The sequence below is a fragment of the Salmo salar genome, chromosome ssa09 (genome assembly GCF_905237065.1).
Source record: "Salmo salar chromosome ssa09, Ssal_v3.1, whole genome shotgun sequence".
NCBI lineage: Eukaryota > Metazoa > Chordata > Actinopteri > Salmoniformes > Salmonidae > Salmo > Salmo salar.
In genome coordinates, this window is record NC_059450.1 from 113,002,963 (window position 1) to 113,027,605 (window position 24,643).

The window sequence follows — 24,643 nt, forward strand, 5'->3', positions numbered from 1 at the left end:
TCCCTTTTACACTGAAGACATAACTATTTCTGCGCTGTCATCAGAAACTGTGGCTTTGATCTTATGTAGAGAGACTAACCACAGTCTCTGATAATGGTTACCATGGGACTAATGACATTATAACATCCTACGAGATGGGGCCTGTAGATCAAGCTGTGTCATGCCACATAAACCATAGACTAGGCCTGGGGGGTTTTCACACTAAAGACTTGCTGTTGATTTGTCTTTTTGAAATGGATAGATATATTGTATTCGATTTTTCACTATAATGGAAATAAAGAAATATTCAAACATGTTTTGTGTGTCTCACTATGGTTTTCTGCAGAAAACATTGATATGGAATAGCGTGAGTCACTTTTTTTTTTGTTGGAACTACATAATTGCCATATTATTTCTTGCTGTGTATTTACAGGAAAATAATGAACACCCTCTCGACCAATTATAATAGAGTATTCAGCCTAGTAGTGGTATAACGTATTGTATTAGTTATTTATACAGTATTACATGATATAAACAGTATATAGAGTATCAAAGAATAATACATTTACATAGCACGTCTCATTACTTAATTTATTGGACATACAGTTTTTTTGTCAAACTTACATTTCATGAGAATCCATGTAAATGAGCATTGCAACATGCATCACATTTTCATTGCAGGCATTTAATCACATAGAACGGGTTTATAAAAAGCATGTACAGCAAATGTAAATAATAATTGCACAAAAACCTTATTCATGGTCCTTCCGAGCCAGATAGGAACAATTATCACTTGGTGGCTGTAAGTTCTTTTGGTATAATAATAATAATAATAATAATAATAATAATAATAATAATAATAATTTAATCACAAATATGTGCCTCTCTTGCCAAGTGGACCGGTGAGAAAACCATGAGTCAAAATGTTGAATCTCTATATAACACACATTTTATTCTGTGGGTGGTTTAAAGCTGCAGAGCTCATAGATGACCAGTTTAATATGATCAGGTTTAATACTGAGATGAACACTGATTTGTTGATATCTAGTTGTTCTTTGCAGGATTCAGCCATTATCAAAATACATCATATACACAGATTAAATAGGTGGTTTGCTTTAGTGTTTTTAAGCACATCTTCTTGTGTTTTCTTTACATTTCCTGACATGGAAAGCTCTTAAGTGACAAGCACGATGGTTAAGACCAATATGACATTTCCAAGAAACAGCTCATTGATAAAGACATTATTCCTCGATATACATTCATGTGGGAGAACATGAGTCCACAAAATAATCAAACAAAAGTCCAAGTCTTCATGTGTGGCATTTACTCAGTCTCTCCATTTCTCAAAGATCATGACTGAGACTTATGGTCACGTGCACTGTCCTCATATGGATGAGGTATATTTTAGTAGGCTATAAGTTATGCTTTTCTTCATTTCAACTCCCTGCTCAAATACCAAACTTAGCAATGGAGGATCTTGATGAAAGCTTTTCTGAACTCTATATTGAAAGTGGTGTATATGATGGGGTTCACCGCACTGTTCACATACCCCAGCCACGTGAAAGCGTTATACATCTCCGCTGGAACCTTGCATGTGGTGCAGTGGGTGTTCAATATATGAGTAATGAAAAAAAGGTAGCCAGCATATGATAAATACACCTAAAGAGAGAGAGAGAGAAGACAAAATGTGAAGAGATCGGAGAAACCAGCTATTACCGTGGTACTGGATTGATGTTGACATTGAATCATGCCCTGAAGTTAAACTTGATAAAAAAAAGCCCTTCTGATTGATGAAAATGAAAACCGTCTCCTTTTGTTGCAACATTGTCTGCCTCGCAAGCTCTTTTCAAGTTAAGGATTACTAAGGGAATACAATATATCTATACAGGCCATCAGAAAACTACAGCTAGTAAAATAAATATATCAGCTACATTTTATCGACTTCTCTTATTGCTTATGACGTGTGAAAGTAAAATAGACTTTACCCCAATGTTTGTATCCCTCCTCTCTCCTGAAAAGTTCAACAGTACTTTCAAACATTCAAAGTGGTATTCATGTTAACAACTTACCAAGGACTATGGCTAACATTTGAGTGGCTTTCTTTTCCTTCTGTTGGGAGATCTTCCTCTTACTCATGAGAGTGGGTTGCTGCTTGATAGATGTCTGGGTTTTGCCGTTGGGTAAGGCCTCGGTCTGAAACACTTTAGACACTTTGGGCACTTCCGTCAGTATATCCTTCGAGTCGCTGTTCTTCTCCACTTTGAGGGAGCCCTCAGGCGGGGAGGGGGACACGGATGTGGGGCAGGTGTTACCCTTGGTTGGCGGGAGGAGCTGGTGGCTGACAGGCGTGGCGGTAGCGTTGTCCACATTCTTCTGTTTCTGAGGGTTGCAATTGGTCACCTCGTCCAACTCCATGTCGTCACCTTCGTGGGCCACCTCTTTGATGAAGATCTGCTGACAGAGGTCAACAACAATGTAGTAGTAGTAGTAGTAGTAGTAGTAGTAGTAGTAGTAATAGTAGTAATACTAATAATAGAGCAGTAACTTCTATATCTTGCTTATGGGGAGAAATGGGAACGATAGAGGTGACACTGCGTTAACTGCTTTTGAAAGTAAATACATTTCCTTATGAGAGTTACTCTGTAAAAATAGCACAACAAATACTTGACGCACCACTTTTTTCTTGTTGACAGGAAAGCTCCCATTAGGCTTAACAAACACAGTGCACAGACTCACATCTCCTGGGTGACTGCACTTCTCCTGAAAAAACAACAGGGGAGAGAAGCCAGCACACAGTCACTGCAAAGGCACCAAATGGTCTTTGAGAGGGCAATTAACAAAATAAACGGTAATTCTATTGAGCGTATACCGTTATTTGATTCCCATTCGAATCATTACATCCATAACACTCAATAGGGCAGAAATAAAAAGTCCACGGAGTTAAACTGACAATATTGTTTCAGAAATGGTTTATTGACTCCGTTTAAAAGTGATGAGGACTATTTTCCTTGCAATTGCCTAGTACTTTGTGAATGTATTTTCTCTTCTCTCTCCCTTCCCCACACCAAGACAAAAGCATGCATGTACATGAGTAATGTACAGGGGTGAGAGAAACACGGCTTCTTTTCCTGTATTGATCCGCTTTAATGTCACTAAAATCAATATCCAGAAAAGGTGACTTAAAGCCACATCATAATTACTGTTACATTTCAGCTCTCCTTCTAATCTAGTAGACCAATGTAACATGGCCAAGTGGGATTTGTCGTGTGAAATGACCAATTACAGCACAATATGTTGCTAATAATCTCAATGCACAAAAGATAACCCCCTTAAAAACACCTTAGGATAATTGCGTGTGCCCTTTTCATCCCAGCTAGAAAGCCATCTCGTGTGTATTTCTTTCCCCCTCCAACAAGATCATTATCTACAGTTGAAGTCGGAAGTTTACATAGACCTTAGCCAAATACATTTAAACTCAGTTTTTCACAATTCCTGACATTTAATCCTAGTAAATATTCCCTGTCTTAGGTCAGTTAGGATCACCACTTTATTTTAAGAATGTGAAATGTCAGAATAATGAGACAGAATGATTTATTTCAGCTTTTATTTCTTTCATCACATTCCCAGTGGGTCAGAAGTTTACATACACTCAATTAGTATTTGGTAGCATTGCCTTCAAATTGTTTAACTTGGGTCAAACGTTTCGGGTAGCCTTCCACAAGCTTCCCACAATAAGTTGGGTGAATTTTGGCCCATTCCTCCTGACAGAGCTGGTGTAACTGAGTCAGGTTTGTAGGCCTCCTTGCTCGCACACGCTTTTTCAGTTCTGCCCACAATTGTTCTATGGGATAGAGGTCAGGGCTTTGTGATGGCCACTCCAATACCTTGACTTTGTTGTCCTTAAGCCATTTTGCCACAACTTTGGAAGTATGCTTGGGGTCATTGTCCATTTGGAAGACACCATTTGCGACCAAGCTTTAAACTTCCTGACTGATGTCTTGAGATGTTGCTTCAATATATCTACATAATGTTCCTGCCTCATAATGCCATCTATTTTGTGAAGCGCACCAGTCCCTCGTGCAGCAAAGCACCCCCACAAAATGATGCTGCCACCCCCGTGCTTCACAGATGGATGGGATGGTGTTCTTTGGCTTGCAAGCTCCCCCTTTTTCCTCCAAACATAATCATGGGCATTATAGCCAAACCGTTCTATTTTTGTTTCATCAGACCAGGGGACATTTCTCCAAAAAGTACGATCTTTGTCCCCATGTGCAGTTGCAAACCGTAGTCAGGCTTTTTTTTGGCGGTTTTGGAGCAGTGGCTTCTTCCTTGCTGAGCGGCCTTTCAGGTTATGTCGATATAGGACTCGTTTTACTGTGGATATAGATACTTTTGTACCTGTTTCCTCCAGCATCTTCACAAGGTCCTTTGCTGTTGTTCTGGGATTGATTTGCACTTTTCGCACCAAAGTACGTTCATCTCTAGGAGACAGAATGTATCTCCTTCCTGAGCGGTATGACGGCTGTGTGGTCCCATGGTGTTTATACTTGCGTACTCTTGTTTGTACAGATGAACGAGGTACCTTCAGACATTTGTAAATTGTTCCCAAGGATGAACCAGACTTGTGGAGGTTTACAATTTTATTTCTGAGGTCTTGGCTGATTTCTTTTGATTTTCCCATGATGTCGAGCAAAGAGGCACTGCGTTTGAAGGTAGGCCTTGAAATACATCCACAGGTACACCTGCAATTGACTCAAATGATGTCAATTAGCCTATCAGAAGCTTCTAAAGCCATGATATAATTTTCGGGAATTTTCCAAGCTGTTTAAATGCACAGTCAACTTAGTGTATGTAAACTTCTAACCCACTTGAATTGTGATACAGTGAATTATAAGTGAAATAATCTGTCCGTAAACAATTGTTGGAAAAATGACTTTGTGTTATGTACAAAGTAGATGTCCTAACTGACTTGCCAAAACTAGAGTTTGTTAACAAGAGATTTGTGGAGTGGTTGAAAAACAAGTTTTAATGACTACAACCTAAGTGTATGTAAACTTCCGACTTCAACTATATGCGTTTGGCCTCTCATGTCTGGGAAGAGCAAACACTTTATGGACAATATTTTGCTTCCTCCGGTTAGATTACGTTCTCCAAAAAGACATGACGTGTTGTTGACAAAGTATTTAATTGGCTCTCCTAAGTTTGTCGAGCACTTCATTTTGGAAAAACATGATGTGCAGCCTAGTCACCTTTAACGTGACGCCTGTGTCGTGGTCGCCTGTCCCTTGACACGAGCGCTTTGTGTTCACCCGTTTTCGCCGCTTGCGAAGCACCACATAAATTTGCACGTAGACCAGCAGAGTGATGATGAAGGGAATGTAGAAGGACACAATGGAGGAGTACACCACAAAGGCCGGGTTGGCGATGATGCACAGGGACTCGTCGCGAGTCGCTAGGGAGGAAAACAAAATGACAGAAAACAACAATACTAGTCAAACGTACAGTGGCAAGAAAAAGTATGTGAACCCTTTGAAATTACCTGGATTTCTGCATAAATTGGTCATCAAAATTGATCTGATCATCATCTAAGTCACAACAGACAGACATAGTGTGCTTAAACTAATAACAAATTATTGTATTTTTCTTGTCTACACTGAATACATCTTTTAAACATTCACAGTGTAGGTTGGAAAAAGTATGTGAAGCCCTAGCCTATGACTTCTCCAAAAGCCAATTGGAGTCAAGAGTCCGCTAACCTGGAGCCCAATCAATGAGACGAGATTGGATATGTTGGAGCTGCCTTGCCATATAAAACAAAAACTCACAAAATTTGAGTTTGCTATTCACAAGAAGCATTGCCTGATGTGAACCATGCCTCGAACAAAAGAGAGCTCAGAAGACCTAAGATTAAGAATAGTTGACTTGCATAAAGCTGGAAAGGGTTACAAAAGTATCTCTAAAAGCCTTGATGTTCATCAGTCCACGGTAAGACAAATTGTCTATAAATGGAGAAAGTTCAGTACTGTTGCTACTCTCCCTAGCAGTGACCGTCCTGCAAAGATGACTGCAAGAGCACAGTGTAGAATGCTCAATGAGGTTAAGAAGAATCCTAGAGTGTCAGCTGAAGACTTAAAGAAATCTCTGGAACATTCTATCATCTCCGTTGACGAGTCTACGATATGTAAAACACTAAAAAAGAATGGTGTTCATGGAAGGACACCACAGAAGAAGCCACTGCTGTCCAAAAAAACTATTTCTTTTTTTAAGTTTGCAAAAGTGCACCTGGATGTTCCACAGCTCTACTGGCAAAATGTTCTGTGGACAGATGAAACTAAAGTTGAGTTGTTTGGAAGGAACACACAACACTGTGTGGGGAGAAAAAAAGGCACAGCACACCAACCTAAAAATCTCATCCCAACTGTAAAGTATGGTGGAGGGAGCATCATGGTTTGGGGCTGCTTTGCTGCCTCAGGGACTGGAGAGCTTGCTATCATCGACGGAAAAATGAATTCTCAAGTTTATCAAGACATTTTGCAGGAGAATGTTAGGCTATCTGTCCGCCAATTGAATCTCAACCGAAGTTGGGTGATGCAACAGGACAACGATCCAAAACACAGATGTAAATCAACAACAGAATGGCTTCAAGAGAAGCCCAGTCAGAGTCCTGACCTCAACACAATTGAGATGCTGTGGCATGATTTCAAGAGAGCAGTTCACACCAGACATCCCAAGAATATTGCTGAACTGAAACAGTTTTGTAAGAGGAATTGTCCAAAATTCCTGCTGACCATTGTGCAGGTCTGATCAGCAACTATAGAAAATGTTTGGTTGAGGTTTTTGCTGCCAAAAGGGTCAACCAGTTATTAAATCCAAGGGTTCACATACTTTTTCCACCCTAAACTGTGAATGTTTACACAGTGTGTTCAATAAAGACATGAAAACCTTTAATTGTTTGTGTGTTATTAGTTTAAGCAGACTGTGTTTGTCTATTGTTGTGACCTAGATGAAGATCAGATACATTTTGTTGACCAATTTATGCAGAAATTCAGGTATTTCCAAAGGGTTTACATACTTTTTCTTGCCACTGTAAGTAAGGAGCCTTGCAGGAACAGCTCATTTGAGCAATAGTCATTCTCTGTAGGATGAAGCAGCTTGATGTACCAGTACAACCCCTGGACAGGACACTATTCTATTGCAGTCTTATCCCCAATGTACCTACTTAATTCTGAATGCCAAGCTGAGACGCATCAGGCACCATATAGGCTTTGGTATGACTCAGCCGATGAGCTGTCTCCCAACCTTTCAATCTCAGGGTGGGTACTCTAACCACAAGGCAACTGAGTTGGTCAAAACAGTGCAAAATACATAAAAGGGACATTTTGGATGAATATACAGTCGTGGCCAAAAGTTTTGAGAATGACACAAATATTAATTTCCACAAAGTTTTCTGCTTCAGTGTCTTTAGATATTTTTGTCAGATGTTACTATGGAATACTGAAGTATAATTACAAGCATTTCATAAGTGTCAAAGGCTTTTATTGACAATTACATGAAGTTGATGCAAAGAGTCAATATTTGCAGTGTTGACCCTTCTTTTTCAAGACCTCTGCAATCCGCCCTGGCATGCTGTCAATTAACTTCTGGGCCACATCCTGACTAATGGCAGCCAATCCTTGCATAATCAATGCTTGGAGTTTGTCAGAATTTGTGGGATTTTGTTTGTCCACCTGCCTCTTGAGGATTGACCACAAGTTCTCAATGGGATTAAGGTCTGGGGAGTTTCCTGGCCATGGACCCAAAATATCGATGTTTTGTTCCCTGAGCCACTTAGTTATCACTTTTGCCTTATGGCAAGGTGCTCCATCATGCTGGAAAAGGCATTGTTTGTCACCAAACTGTTCCTGGATGGCTGGGAGAAGTTGCTCTCAGAGGATGTGTTGGTACCATTCTTTATTCATGGCTGTGTTCTTAGGCAAAATTGTGAGCCCACTCCCTTGGCTGAGAAGCAACCCCACACATGAATGGTCTCAGGATGCTTTACTGTTGGCATGACACAGGACTGATGGTAGCGCTCACCTTGTCTTCTCCGGACAAGCTTTTTTTCCGGATGCCCAAAACAATCGGAAAGGGGATTCATCAGAGAAAATGACTTTACCCCAGTCCTCAGCAGTCCAATCCCAGTACCTTTTGCAGAATATCAGTCTGTCCCTGATGTTTTCCCTGGAGAGAAGTGGCTTCTTTGCTGCCCTTCTTGACACCAGGCCATCCTCCAAAAGTCTTCGCCTCACTGTGCATGCAGATGCCCGCACACCTGCCTGCTGCCATTCCTGAGCAAGCTCTGTACTGGTGGTGCCCCGATCCTGCAGCTGAATCAACTTTAGGAGACGGTCCTGGCGCTTGCTGAACTTTTTTGGGCGCCCTGAAGCCTTCTTTACAACAATTGAACCACTCTCCTTGAAGTTCTTGATGATCCAATATATTTTTGATTTAGGTGCAATCTTACTGGCAGCAATATCCTTGCCTGTGAAGCCCTTTTTGTGCAAAGCAATGATGACGGCATGCGTTTCCTTGCAATTAACCATGGTTGACAGAGGAAGAACAATGATTCTAAGCACCACCCTCCTTTTGAAGCTTCCAGTCTGTTATTCAAACTCAACCAGCATGACAGAGTGATTTCCAGCCTTGTCCTCGTCTACACTCACACCTGTGTTAACGAGAGAATCACTGACATGGTGTCAGCTGGTCCTTTTGTGGCAAGGCTGAAATGCAGTGGAAATGTTTTTGGGGGATTCAGTTCATTTGCGTGGCAAAGAGGGACTTTGCAATTAATTGCAATTCATCTGATCACTCTTCATAACATTCTGGAGTATATGCAAATTGCCATCATACAAACCGAGGCAGCAGACTGTGAAAATTAATATTTGTGTCATTCTCAAAACTTTTGGCCACGACTGTACTATGTGTTTGAAAGAGGAGCATTCAAACTAACCACCGCACTGTTAACCCCCATTCACAGCAGTCATACAGTTTAGTATCACCTATCATTGTCAAATTGAGTCTACTCCTTAGTGCCATGAAAGCCAAAACACAGTGGAAGCACTGTGCAATAGCAAAGATTACATTGCAGCAGAGCAAGGTACCTCACAGTTCCTGCTATTACCTGTGTTATTTAGGCCAAACAACAGGGGGCATGATATTGCAAAGGACAGAACCCACACCACCGAGATCATAACAGTGACTCGTCTTCTGGAGCTGTAGCGCGTGTTGTACAGCATGGGCATGGCGACTGCTGTGTATCTGTTGTGGAAGGAAGCAGATGGGAGGAAAGACAAGGGAAAAACACAATAGGAATAGACAAACTGGCTTTTCTACTGTGCAGACTACACATGGAGTGACAGACAACATCTTTCTCTATCTTCTCTTAGTAGGGACATCAGGGATGTATGGGTAGAAAAAAAGGTGGGTAAACTCTGATGATGGAAGACGACTAACGTAAAGTAAACGCAAAAAAAACGGTAATTTAGCATAACAGGTAAATGCTATTCAGGAAATAATACGGTGCTTAATGTGCATTAACCCTTGTGCATTAAATGTGTTTATATGAAATAACCCTCCACTACATCCCTGGTAGGGAACCTTATCAATTAACCTCTAGCCTGTTGCGTGACCTTATTAGTGAGTTAGAGAATTTCTACTTCCTAAGGATGTCAACTAACAGACATACTTTACTGATTTCCTTGTAATTTGGTTTGGAACCTTAAGGTACGAAGCCGAAGGCGACTTAAGCACTTAAAGCTATAATCCTTAGTTGCTACATACATTTTTGGACTTAGAAATGAATGATATAAAGCACCAGTCAAAAGTTTGGACACACCTACTCATTTACGGGTTTTTCTTTATTTTGACATTGTAGAATAATAGCAAAGAAATCAAAACTATGAAATAACACATATGGAATCATGTAGTATCCCAAAAACTGTTAAACAAATATTTTAGATTTTAGATTCTTCAAAGTAGCCACCCTTTGCCTTGATGACAGCTTTGCACACTCTTGGCATTCTCTCAACCAGCTTCATAAAGAATCCAACAGTCTTGAAGGAGTTCCCACATATGCTGAGCACTTGTTGGCTGCTTTTCCTTCACTCTGTGGTCCAACTCATCCCAAACCATCTCAATTGGGTTGAGGTCGGGTGATTGTGGAGGCCAGGTCATCTAATGCAGCACTCCATCACTCTTCTTATTGGTGAAATAGCCCTTACACAGCTTGGAGGTGTGTTTTGGCTCATTGTCCTGTTGAAAAACAAAAGATAGTCCCACTAAGCACAAACCAGAAGGGATGCCATATCGCTGCAGAATGCTGTGCCATGCTGCAGCCATGCTGGTTAAGTCTGCCTTGAATTCTAAATAAATCACAGATAGTGTCACCAGCAAAGCCCTCCCACACCCTCACACCTCCTCCTCCATGCTTCACGGTGGGAACCACACATGTGAAGATCATCCATTCACCTACTCTGCGTCTCACAAAGACATAGCTGTTGGAACCAAAAATCTCAAATTTGGACTCATCAGACCAAAAGGACAGATTTCCACTGGTCTAATGGCCATTGCTCGTGTTTCTTGGCCCAAGCAAGTCTCTTCTTATTGGTGTCCTTTAGTAGTGGCAGCAATTGCAGCAAGGCCTGATTCATGCAGTCTCCTCTGAACAGTTGATGTTGAGATGCGTCTGTTACATGAAGTCTGTGAAGCATTTATTTGGACTGCAATCTGAGGTGCAGTTAACTCTAATTAACTTTTCCTCTGCAGCAGAGGTAACTTGGTCCTCCTTTCCCGTGGCGGTCCTCATAAGAGCCAGTTTCATCATGATGGTTTTTGCGACTGCACTTGAAGAAACTTTAGAAGTTCTTGAAATATTCTGGATTGACTGACCTTCATGTCTTAAAGTAATGATGGACTGTCATTTCTCTTTACTTATTTGAGCTGTTCTTTACATAATATGGACTTGGTCTTTTACCAAATAGGGCTATCTTCTGTATATCACCCCTACCTTGTCACAACACAACTGATTGGCTCAAACACATTAAGAAGGAAATCAATTCCACAAATTAACTTAAGGCACACCTGTTAGTTGAAATGCATTCCAGGTGACTACCTCATGAAGCTGGTTGAGAGAATGCCAAGAGTGTGCAAAGCTGTCATCAAGGCAAAGGGTGGCTACTTTGAAGAATCTCAAATATAAAATATATTTTCATTTGTTTAACACTTTTTTGGTTACTACATGATTCCATGTGTGTTATTTCATAGTTCTGATGTCTTCGATATTATTCTACAATGTAGAAAATATAAATAGTAAAGAAAAACCTTGGAATAAGTAGGTCTGTCCAAACCTTTGACTGGTACTGTACATAATAACCATTGATTCTTGAAAAATATAACTTATAAATGCCTTATGAGCTTAGTTCCATTGTTGTACCCCATCAGAACCCCAAATTAGCTTGTTTTATGTGTGTAAACAATGTAACTATAAACACCATATAGCTTCAAATCACAGTAAAACTGTATATTTGATATCGTGGAGGGACAGTCCTTTCATCCATAGCTCTGTCTATGAATTTGAGAGTGGTTATTGTTTCAATTAAGGACTCTTGCTTTATGGGTACTCTTTATTCAATAGTACAGATCACATGACTATCACAGGACTAATTGTTAATCACAGGACTATATAACCAATTATTTCTCTTACTCTAAAATAAGTATCTGCAGTATAAACAACTCCAAGATTTTCTGCACACATACTGAATGTGCAGACATTTTGTATTCAAATACAAATTACTTCAATAAATATTTAAATCACCTCTGAGTTATGTATTCACATAACCAAGGTGGTGTTCTGAACATGCATTTGAGTGACACGAAAATCAGTGAAGTGGAAAATCATTCAAAATAAAAAGTGGCATAGTGCATAGTCCATAAATAATGGCATTGGTATTCAATAGAAAGTACCAGCTGGGTTATGCAAGTAGGCTTTTTAGGTCCAGACTCCAATGAATTTGCTTAAAGATTTTCACTGCAAATCCACAATGGCACCTGCCTCCAGCCAAGATTCAACAATTTCAAGAGCACTTACCGATCAATGCTGATGGCACAGAGATTGAGGATGCTTGCAGTGCACATCATGACATCTAGGGTGACAAAGATGTCACAGTGGATTTTACTAAACCTCCACTCTCCCACCACCTGAAAGAAAGATGTTCCAACATTTAGAGACAACAGAACTATTTGTTTTATCCCCCTCAAGCACTGACTCAAACACTGACTGTTTTTCAGTTGCAGTTCAGTCAGATATTAAAAAGCACACCTTACATGTTCCTAAATAAACGTTCTTATCTTTTCAGCTGTTCTCATGAATCTTCCAATGCTTGCTCCATTCACCATCAAACAATTCTAAAAACCTGTTTTTGCTTTGTCATTACTGGGTATTGTGTGTAGATTGATGAGGGGAAAAAAACGATTTAATCCATTTTAGAATAAGGCTGTAACGTAACAAAATGTGGAAAAAGTCAAGGGGTCTGAATACCTTCCGAATGCACTGTATTTACAGTATATACACACTGAGTGTATGCTGATCTTTCCGTGACAGACTGACCAGGTGAATCCAGGTGAAAATTATGATCTGTTATTGATGTCCCTTGTTAAATTGACTTCAAATCAGTGTAGATGAAGGGGAGGAGACAGGTTAAAGAAGGATTTTTAAGCCTTGAGACAATTGAGACATGGATTGTGTACATGTGCCATTCAGATGGTGAATGGTTAAGATAAAAGATTTAAGTGCCTTTGAACGGGGGTATGGTAGTAGGTGCCAGACGCACTGGTTTGAGTATGTCAAGAACTGCAACGCTACTGGGTTTCTGACGCTTAACAGTTTCCCGTGTGTATCAAGAATGGTCCACCACCCAATGGACATTCAGCCAACGGCAGGCCAGTTGTCAAAAATGTGTCATTGATTAAAAAGGACAAAGGAGGCAGACACAAATTGTGCAGAGCAACAGAGGTTGCTACAGTTAGTCAACTAACAGTCAAGAACAACATTGGTGCCCAAAGACCCATACAAGAAAGCACAACTCAATGTACATTGACACAAATGGGTTATGGCAGCCGATGACCTGACAGACTTCCACTTCTTTCAGCAAAAAACAAGACTCTGCGTTTGCAGTGGGCTTAGGAACGAAAACACTGGAGAATGTGAAAAACATTGCCTGGTCTGATGAATCTCAGTTCCTGCTGTTTCACGCAGATGGGAGGACTAGAGTATGGAGAAAACCATGTATCCATCACGCCGGGGGTCAACATCGCAGGCTGGTGGTGGTGGTGTGAGGTGTGTTTTTATGGCACACATTGGGCCCCTTGATAAAAGTGGGGCAATGTTTGAATGCCACAGGATATCTGAACAACATTGCCATCAGGTGCATCCCTTCATGGCAGCTAGGATTGTCCAGAAATGGTTCCACAAACATGAGTGTATTTAGCTTATTGCAGTGGCCTGCCCAGTCACCAGATCTCAATTCAATTGCATCTGTGGGATGAGATGGAACAAGCTATCCACTACTAGCCAACTTCACAACTGTGGGAAGCATTGGAGTCAACATGGTCCGGCATCCCTGTGGAACGCTTTTGACACCTTGTAGAGTCAATGCCCTGACAAATTTCCCTCAGAGTCTGTTCTGAGGGAAAAGGGGGGAATTGCAACTCAATATTAGGAAGGTGTTCCTAATGTTTAGTATACTTAGTGTATATTAACTCAGTGGCAAGTTTATTAGGTTCAGCCAACTAGTACTGGGTCAGATCCCCTTTTGCCTCCAGAAGTTATCACTTTTCTATTTATTTATCCTGTTAGGGCTAGGGGGCAGTATTTACACGGCCGGATAAAAAAAAGTACCCGATTTAATCTGGTTATTACTACTGCCCAGAAACTAGAATATGCATATAATTATTGGCTTTGGATAGAAAACACACTAAAGTTTCTAAAACTGTTTGAATGGTGTCTGTGAGTATAACAGAACTCATATGGCAGGCAAAAACCTGAGAAGATTCCTTACAGGAAGTGGCCTGTCTGACAAGTTCTTGTTCTTCTTGACTCTCTTTATTGAAAACTGAGGATCTTTGCTGTAACGTGACACTTCCTACGGCTCCCATAGGCTCTCAGAACCCGGGAAAAAGCTGAATGATGTAATTCCAGCCCCTGGCTGAAAAACATTAGCGCCTTTGGTAAGTGGTCTATCAGAGGACAATGAGAATGAGGCGCGTGCACGAGGCGACCCCATGTTTTTATTTTCTCTCTCTTTGTACTAAAACACAGATTCCCGGTCGGAATATTATCGCTTTTTTACGAGAAAAATGGCATAAAAATTGATTTTAAACAGCGGTTGACATGCTTCGAAGTACGGTAATGGAATATTTAGAATTTTTTTGTCACGAAACGCGTCGGGCACGTCACCCTTCTTTACCCTTTCGGATAGTGTCTTGAATGCACGAACAAAACGCCGCTATTTGGATATAACTATGGATTATTTTGAACCAAACCAACATTTGTTATTGAAGTAGAAGTCCTGGGAGTGCATTCTGACGAAGAACAGCAAAGGTAACAACATTTTTCTTATAGTAAATCTGACTTTGGTGAGGGCTAAACTTGGTGGGTGTCTAAATAGCTAGCCCTGTGATGCCGGGCTATCTACTGAGAATATTGCAAAATGTGCTTTCACCGAAAAGCTATTTTAAAATCGGACATAGCGAGTGCATAGAGGAGTTCTGTATCTATAATTCTTAAAATAATTGTTATGTTTTTTGTGAACGTTTATCGTGAGTAATTTAGTAAATTCACCGGAAGTTTGCGGGGTTACGCTAGTTCTGAACGTCACATGCTAATGTAAAAAGCTGGTTTTTGATATAAATATGAACTTGATTGAACAAAACATGCATGGTATTGTATAACATAATGTCCTAAGATTGTCATCTGATGAAGATCATCAAAGGTTAGTGCTGCATTTAGCTGTGGTTTGGGTTTATGTGACATTATATGCTAGCTTGAAAAATGGGTGTCTGATTATTTCTGGCGGGGTACTCTGCTGACATAATCTAATGTTTTGCTTTCGTTGTATAGCCTTTTTGAAATCGGACAGTGTGGTTAGACTAACCTGTTGGGGCTAGGGGGCAGTATTTTCACGGCTGGATAAAAAAACGTACCCGATTTAATCTGGTTACTAATCCTACCCAGTAACAGAATATGCATATACTTATTATATATGGATAGAAAACACCCTAACGTTTCTAAAACTGTTTGAATGGTGTCTGTGAGTATAACAGAACTCATTTGGCAGGCAAAACCCTGAGACATTTTCTGACAGGAAGTGGATACCTGATGTGTTGAATGACCTTTAAGCCTATGCCATTGAAACACACAGGGGTTGATTAATGTTTTGGCACTTCCTATTGCTTCCACTAGATGTCACCAGCCTTTACAAAGTGTTTTGAGTCTTTTACTGTGAGATCTGACCGAACAAGAGCCATGGAACGGTGATGGCCCATTAGACACCTGGCGCGCGAGTTCATGTTGGGTACCCTCGTTCCAATACGTTATAAAAGAGAATGCATTCGTCCACCTTGAATATTATTCATGTTCTGGTTAACCTGTTTAGGATAGGGGGCAGTATTGACACGGCTGGATAAAAAACATACCCGATTTAATCTGGTTACCACTCCTACCCAGTAACTAGAATATGCATATACTTATTACATATGGATAGAAAACACCCTAAATTTTCTAAAACTGTTTGAATGGTGTCTGTGAGTATAACAGAACTCAAATGGCAGGTCAAAACCTGAGAGATTCCTTTACAGGAAGTGGCCTGTCTGACCATTTCTTGAACTTCTTTTCCATCTCTATCATTTACTAAGGATCTCTGCTCTAACGTGACACTTCCCACGTCGTCCGTAGGCGCTCAGAGCCCGGGAAAAAACAGAATGTCGTCATTCCAGCCCCAGGCTGAAACACATTATCGCCTTTCTCAAGTGGCCGATCAAGGGACACTGGGCTTATGCGCGTGACCCCGACCGCCCCCGCCTTTGGGATTTTTTCCTCTGTTTGCCGAAAAGGAGATTCCCTGTCGGAATATTATCGCTTTTCTACGAGAAAAATGTCGTAAAAATTGATTTTAAACAGCGGTTGACATGCTTCGAAGTACGGTAATGGAATATTTAGAATTTTATTGTCACGAATTGCGCCATGCGCGCAACACTTCTTTACTATTTCGGATAGTGTCTGGAACGCATCGAACAAAACGCCGCTATTCGGATATAACGATGGATTATTTTGGACCAAACCAACATTTGTTATTGAAGTAGCAGTCCTGGGTGTGCATTCTGACGAAGACAACAAAAGGTAATCAAACTTTTATAATAGTAAATATGATTATGGTGAGTGCTAAACTTGCCGGGTGTCTAAATAGCGAGCCCGTGATGCCTGGGCTATGTACTTAGAATATTGCAAAATGTGCTTTCACCAAAAGCTATTTTAAAATCGGACATATCGAGTGCATAGAGGAGGTCTGTATCTATAATTCTTAAAATAATTGTTATGCTTTTTGTGAACGTTTATCGTGAGTAATTTAGTAAAATGTTAGCGAATTCCCGGAAGTTTGCGGGGGGTATGCTAGTTCTGAACGTCACATGCTAATGTAAAAAGCTGGTTTTTGATATAAATATTAACTTGATTGAACAAAACATGCATGTATTGTATAACATAATGTCCTAGGGTTGTCATCTGATGAAGATCATCAAAGGTGAGTGCTGCATTTAGCTGTCTTCTGGGTTTTGGTGACATTATATGCTGGCTTGAAAAATGGGTGTCTGATTATTTCTGGCTTGGTACTCTGCTGACATAATCTAATGTTTTGCTTTCGTTGTAAAGCCTTTTTGAAATCGGACAGTGTGGTTAGATTAACGAGAGTCTTGTCTTTAAATGGCTGTAAAATAGTCATATGTTTGAGAAATTGAAGTAATAGGATTTTTAAGGTTTTGAAAATTGCGCCACAGGCTGGCAGTGGCTGTTACGTAGGTGGGACGAATTCGTCCCGCCTAGCCTAGAGAGGTTAAAAAAGGCACTAATGATTTATGCTATACAACGTTTGACATGTTTGAACGAACGTAAATATATTTTTTCCCCTCGTTCATGATGAGAAGTCCGGCTGGCTTAGATCATGTGCTAACAACACGGAGCTTTTTGGATATAAATGATGAGCTTTTTTGAACAAAACTACATTCGTTATGGACCTGGGATTCCTGGAAGTGACATCTGATGAAGAGAATCAAAGGTAACGGATTATTTACATAGTATTTTCGATTTTAGATCTCTCCAACATGGCCGTTTGTCTGTATAGCAAAGCATATTTTTCTGGGCGCAGTGCTCAGATTATTGCAAAGTGTGATTTCCCAGTAAGGTTATTTTTAAATCTGGCAAGTTGATTGCGTTCAAGAGATGTAAATCTATAATTCTTTAAATGACAATATAATATTTTACCAATGTTTTCTAATTTTAATTCTTTAATTTGTGGTGCTGACTTGACTGCCGGTTATTGGAGGGAAACGATTTCCTCAACATCAATGCCATAGTAAAACGCTGTTTTTGGATATAAATATGAACTTGATAGAACTAAAAATGCATGCATTGTCTAACATAATGTCCTAGGAGTGTCATCTGATGGAGATTTGTAAAAGGTTAGTGCATCATTTTAGCTGGTTTTATGGTTTGGTGACGCCTGTCTTTGAATTGACAAAACATTACACACAGCTATTGTCAATGTACTCTCCTAACATAATCTAACTTTATGCTTTCGCCGTAAAACCTTTTTGAAATCGGACAACGTGGTTAGATTAAGGAGATGTTTATCTTTCAAAGGGTGTAAGATAGTTGTATGTTTGAAAAATTTGAATTTTGACATTTATTTGGTTTCAAATTTGCCGCTCTTGAAATGCACCTGCTGTTGATAGGGTGCACCACGGGTGGCACGCTAGCGTCCCACATAGCCCCAAGAAGTTAACGAAAGTCTTGTCTTTAAAATGGTGTAAAATAGTCATATGTTTGAGAAATTGAAGTAATAGCATTTCTAAGGTATTTGAATGGCATACGGGATTCCACTGGCTGTTACGTAGGTGGGACGAAATCGTCCCACTGGCCCTAGAGAAGTTATTTATTTAATATATATATATTTTTTCTACCATTTCTCTTTTTTTTTATTATTATTGTTGGGAAGGGCCCGTAAGTAAGCATTTCACTGTTGTTTACGTAGCACGCGACAAATACAATTTGAACAGCCTTAATTCTTCGGAGCATGGATTGATTCTATTTTCAAACATTTCTCAATTGGTATCAAGGGACCTAACGTGTGCCAGGAAAACATTCCCCACAGCATTACACAACCAGCATGTACCATTGGCATCAGGCAGTATGGGGCCATGGACTCATGCTGCTTACGCCAAATCCTGACTCTGCAATCAGCATGACGCACAGGAACTGGGATTTGTCAGATCAGGCAATGTTTTTCCACTCCTCAGTTGTCCAGTGTTGGTGATCTCGTGCCCACTGGAGCCGCTGGTAGGAGTGGAACCCGGTGTGGTCGTCTGCTGTAATAGCCCGACCGTGACAAGGACCGACGAGTTGTGCATTTCGAGATGCCGTTCTGCACACCATTGTTGTATTGAGCTGTTATTTGCCTGTCTGTGGCCAGCCTGTTAGCCTGCACGATTCTTGACATTCCCCTTCAACCTCAACGAGCTGTTTTCGGCCCATAGGACTGCTGCTGACTGGATGTTTTCTGTTTGTTGCACCATTGTTGATAAACCCTAGACATTGTTGTGTGTGAAAAGCCAAGTTTCTGGCCGTTTCTGAGAGTCTGGCCGTTTCTGAGATACTGGAATCGGCGCAGCAGGCACAGACGATCATACAGTACCACGCTCAATGTCTCTTAGGTCACTCGTTTTGCCCATTCTAAACTTCAATCAAACAGTAACAGAATGCCTTGATGCGTGTCTGCCTGCTTTATATAGCAAGCAAACCGTTGCGAACGGGGTGGTGTACCTAATAAACTGGCCAGAGTGAATGTATGTACACACACAACTGTTCAAAAGTTTTAGAACACCAATTCATTCAAGGGTTTTTCTTTATTTTTACTATTTTCTACATTGTAGAATAATAGTAAAGACATCAAAACATATGGAATCATGTAGTAACCAAAAAAAAGAGCATCCCTTCTGAAGAGGGCATCGGCATTTCCATGGCCTGCACCTGATCTGTGGACAACAGAGAAAGCAAAGGGCTGTAAGGATAGGAACCAGCGGGTGACCCGGGCGTTACTGTCCTTATTCCGTGACATCCAAACCAGTGGTGCGTGGTCCGTTATGAGGGTGAAGTGCCGTCCCAATAAGTAACACTTCAGTGTTTCCAGCGCCCACTTGATCACTAGATATTCTTTCGCCACAGTGGAATATCTTTGTTCCCGCGGCAACAGCTTTCGACTAATATACATGACTGGGTGTTCCTCACCTTCTTGTAGCTGTGACAGGATGGCACCCACCCCTGTTTCGGACACATCGGGCTGTACCACCAGTGGTTTGGAGAAGTCCAGGATCACCAGCACGGGTCCAGAACACAGTGCTCCCTTTAGGTCCTGGAAGACGTTGCCTCGGTCCACGTCAGTTGAGCGGGCAGACGGCTCCTGGACAGATCTGTCAGGGGGCTGGCTAGGGAGGCAAAGTGGGGAATAAATCTCCGGTAGTAACTAGTCAACCCCACAAACGTGCGTAGCTGCTTCTTGGTGAGTGGGCGGTGCCAGTCCCAAATCGCCTCCACTTTCTTCACCTGGTGTTTGACACATCCCCTCGCGATCGTGTACCCCAGGTACTCAGCTTCCCGCAGGCTGAGCCGACATTTCTTTGGGTTTGCTGATAGCCCCGCCTCCCGTAAGGCCTGCAGTACCGCGCTCACCTGTTTTAGATGTGTCTCCCACTCGCCCCCTTGGATCACAATATCGTCAATGTATGCCGCCGCGTACTCCCGATGGGGTCGGAGAACCCAGTCCATCAACCTCTGGAAGGTGACTGGGGCCCCGTGCAGCCCAAAGGGCAGCTTCTTGTAATGGAACAGCCCATCCGGGGTGGCGAAAGCAGTTTTCTCCCGTGTCTCGGGAGTTAAGGGCACCTGCCAATAACCCTTCGTCAGGTTGAGCGTGCTGATAAAAATGAGGCGGACCCTAGCCGTTCGATTAATTCATCAACTTGGGGCATGGGGTAGGTGTCGAACATTGAGATTTCATTTACCTTTCTAAAATCATTACAGAAGCGAATGGTGCCGTCTGGTTTCGGCACCAACACAATAGGGCTGCACCACTCACTACGCGACTCTTCGATTATATCAGCTTTCAACATTGTTTTTACTTCGGTCCTGACAGCCTCTCTCGTTGCTTCCGATATGCGGTAAGGTCTCAACGTCACCTTTTTCCCGGGTTCGGTGATGATGCTGTGTCAGATCGGTGTGTCTTGATTCACTGGAGAACACATCCTGTTTTTGGCCGACCAACTCCCTCAGCTCCTGCTTCTGTGCTTGGCTCAGCTGCTCCCCTAGTGGCACCTCTGCCGGCTTGGTCCCTGTGGTAACCTTCTTCGGGGAAATAGAGTAGTGTGCATCATGTGCATTCCATTTCTTTAGCAAATTCACATGGTAAATCTGGGTTAAAACTTAAGGCTAGGGGGCAGTATTTTGACGTGCCCAAAGGAAACTGTCCAAAGTAAGCAACAGCGGCTGGATTAACAAGAAGTTAAGCTTTATTTTGATGTTTCACACATATTTTCGTGAATGTTGAATATTGATATTCCTGTAGTTTGAATTTGGCGCTCTGCAATTTCACTGGATGTTGTCAAATCGATCCTGCTAAAGGGATTGGCGCGTGAAGGGATCACTAAGAGGTTAAATGCCCAAGTCCCGGCTGTTTGACCCTATAGTTAACTTCACCCACCTACTCAATGACTTCGTATGGCCAGTTCCATTGGGCAAAAAACTTACATTCTGAGGTAGGGAACAACACTTTGTCTCCTGGCTGAAAGTCCCTTCGTTGTGCCCCTCTGATGTTCACCCGCGCTAGGGCCTCCTGCATGTGTTCCCGTACCAGGGGCCACAGGGTTGCCATGCGGTCTCTCAAGTCTTCCACGTGCTCCACCAAAAGCATGCCCTGATCCTGTCTAAGGTCTTCTACACCCATAGGTGAGCCCCAAGAAAGTTGGAGTGCGCCAACTGCAGGACAGATGGTACAAAGGGACGGGGCACCAACAAGAACTCCATACATTCGTCATTCTTCTTCACAACCTGACATAGCAACTTTTTCCTTTATAGAAAAATGGGGCATCGCCTCGTTGGGGCAGGAAGTCCATGTAAGGCTTGGGGGTGGAGCCAGCAGGCTGCAACATATTTCCCTTTAATAACCACTCCCCTCACCCCTGTTCAAGCCACAAAAAAATAAAATAATAATATATATATATAAATAAAAAAAGAAACGTCCACTCACTGTTAAGTGTTTATTTTCAGCAAACTTAACGTCTAAATATTTGTATGAACATAACAAGATTCAACAACTGAGACAAACTGAACATGTTCCACAGACATGTGGCTTATAGAAATGGAATAATGTGTCCCTGAACAAAGGGAGGGGGGGGGTCAAAATCAAAAGTAACAGTCAGTATCTGGTGTGGCCAACAGCTGCATTAAGTACTGCAGTGCATCTCCTCCTCATGGACTGCACCAGATTTGCCAGTTCTTGCTGTTAGATGTTACCAAACTCTTCCACCAAGGCACCTGCAAGTTCCCGGACATTTCTGGGGGGGGGGGGAGAATGGCCCTAGCCCTCACCCTCCGATCCAACAGGTCCCAGACGTGTCAATGGGATTGAGATCCGGGCTCTTCGCTGGCCATGGCAGAACACGGACATTCCTGTCTTGTAGGAAATCGCGCACAGAACGAGCAGTATGGCTGGTGGCATTGTCATGCTGGAGGGTCATGTCAGGATGAGCCTGCAGGAAGGGTACCAGATGAGGGAGGATGATGTCTTCCCTGTAATGCACAGCGTTGAGATTACCTGCAATGATGACAAACTCAGTCTGATGATGCTGTGACACACCACCCCAGACCATGATGGACCCTCCACCTCCAAATTGATCCCACTCCAGAGTACAGGCCTCGGTGTAACGCTCATTCCTTTGACGATAAACGCAAATCCGACCATCACCCCTGGTGAGACAAAACTGCGTCTCGTTAGTGAAGAGCACTTTTTGCCAGTCCTGTCTGGTCCAGCGACGGTGGGTTTGTGCCCATAGGCAACGTTGTTGCCGGTGATGTCTGGTGAGGACCTGCCTTACAACAGGCCTACAAGCCCTCAATCCAGCCTCTCTCAGCCTATTGTGGACAGTCTGAGCACTGATGGAGGGATTGTGTGTTCCTGGTGTAACTTGGACAGTTTTTGTTTCCATCCTGTTCCTGTCCCGCAGGTGTGATGTTCGGATGTACCGATCCTGTGCAGGTGTTGTTACACGTGGTCTGCCACTGTGAGGATGATCAGCTTTCCGTCCTGTCTTCCTGTAGCTCTGTCTTTGGTGTGTCACAGTACGGACAATTTATTTCCCTGGCCACATCTGCAGTCCTCATGCCTCCTTGCAGCATGCCTAAGGCACGTTCACGCAGATGAGCAGGAACCCTGGACATCTTTCTTTTGGTGTTTTTCAGAGTCAGAAAGGCCTCTTTAGTGTCCTAAGTTTTCATAACTGTGCCCTTAATTGCCTACCGTCTGTAAGCTGTTAGTGTCTTAACGACCGTTCCACAGGTGCATGTTCATTAATTGTTTATGGTTCACTGAACATGCATGGGAAACAGTGTTTAAACCCTTTACAATGAAGATCTGTGAAGTTATTTGGATTTTTATGAATTATCTTTGAAAGACAACATCCCTTTTTTAGGGCCCTAATTTTATACATACATAACATTACATTACACACACATTCAAAAGTTTGGGGTCACAGACATTTTTTGTCCATTAAAATAATGTCAAATTTATCAGAAATACAGTGTAGACATTGTTAATGTTGTAAATGACTATTGTAGCTAGAAACAGCAGATTTTTTTAATGGAATATCTACATAGGCATAGAGGCCCATTATCAGCAAACATCACTCCTGTGCTCCAATGGCACGTTGTGTTAGATAATCCAAGTTTATTATTTTAAAAGGCTAATTGATCATTAGAAAACCCTTTTGCAATTATGTTAGCACAGCTGAAAACTGTTGAGTATCTGGAGCATCAGCATTTGTGGGTTCGATTACAGGCTCAAAATGGCCAGAAACAAAGTACTTCCTTCTGAAACTCGTCAGTCTATTCTTATTCTGAGAAATGAAGGCTATTCCATGCGAGAAATTGCCAAGAAACTGAAGATCTCGTACAAAGCTGTGTACTACTCACTTCACATAACAGTGCAAACTGGCTCTAACCAGAATAGAAAGCGGAGTGGGAGTCCCAGGTGCACAACTGAGCAAGAGGACAAGTACATTAGTGTGTCTAGTTTGAGAAACAGAAGCCTCACAAGTCCTCAACTGGTTCATTAAATAGCACCCGCAAAATACCAGTCTCGACGTCAACAGTGAAGAGGCGACTCCGGGATGCTGGCCTTCTAGGAAGAGTTCCAAAGAAAAAGCCATATCTCAGACTGGCCAATAAAAATAAAAGATTAAGATGGGCAAAAGAACACAGACACTGGACAGAGGAACTCTGCCTAGAAGGCCAGCATCCCGGAGTCGCCTCTTCACTGTTGATGTTGAGACTGGTGTTTGAACTCAAGCTTACGAACAATGTCAAATGTGATATAGCGAAGCACCTGAGTGAGTTGGGTGCGCAATTACGCAGGTACTTTCCCGAAACGGATGACATGCCCTGCCTCCAGTCCACTTACCGATACCTGAACAAGAGAGCCTCATCCAAATTGCAACAAGCGGTTCTGTGAAAATTGAATTTAAATTAGAAGCCACTGTCAGATTTCTGGATTGGGCTGCAATCAGAGTCTCCTGTCTTGGCAAATCTCGCTGTTAAGACACTGATGCCCTTTGCAACCACATACCTATGTGAGAGTGGATTCTCGGCCCTCACTAGCATGAAAACTAAATACAGGCACAGACTGTGTGTGGAAAATGATATGACTGCGACTCTCTCCAATACAACCCAACATTGCAGAGTTATGTGCATCCTTTTAAGCATACCCTTCTCATTAACCTGTGGTGAGTTATTCACAATTTCCGATGAACAAATAAGGTTTTATATGTAAGATGGTTAAATAAAGAGCAAAAATATTGATTATTTGTACATTATTATTTGTGCCCTGATTATTATTTGTGCCCTTTGTCACTTCCCACCAGCCGGGTTGTGACAAAAACTCACAATCATTCTTATGTTTAATAAATGTATTGTATAGTGCATGTGTGGCAGGCTTACAATGATGGCAAAAAACAACATTTGAGAGTGCGCTGACCCTTGCACTATAGGGGGTAGGCAGCTGGAGGTTGAATGTTTGAAGGGGTACGGGACAAT

At 41.9% G+C, this 24,643-nt stretch overlaps 1 protein-coding gene across 1 annotated transcript in view; it reads right to left on the reverse strand.

Annotated features, from left to right (window-relative positions):
- Positions 1 to 556: 556 nt before the first annotated feature.
- LOC106612463 (dopamine receptor D2a) overlaps positions 557 to 24,643 on the reverse strand; it is a 55,133-nt gene continuing 31,046 nt past the window's right edge. Inside the window, 7 exon segments of the mRNA XM_014213610.2 lie at positions 557 to 1,611; positions 1,613 to 1,638; positions 2,049 to 2,430; positions 2,653 to 2,739; positions 5,229 to 5,431; positions 9,140 to 9,276; positions 12,104 to 12,213. Coding sequence (XP_014069085.1) covers positions 1,441 to 1,611; positions 1,613 to 1,638; positions 2,049 to 2,430; positions 2,653 to 2,739; positions 5,229 to 5,431; positions 9,140 to 9,276; positions 12,104 to 12,213 — 1,116 coding nt within the window. The 3' untranslated portion in view covers positions 557 to 1,440.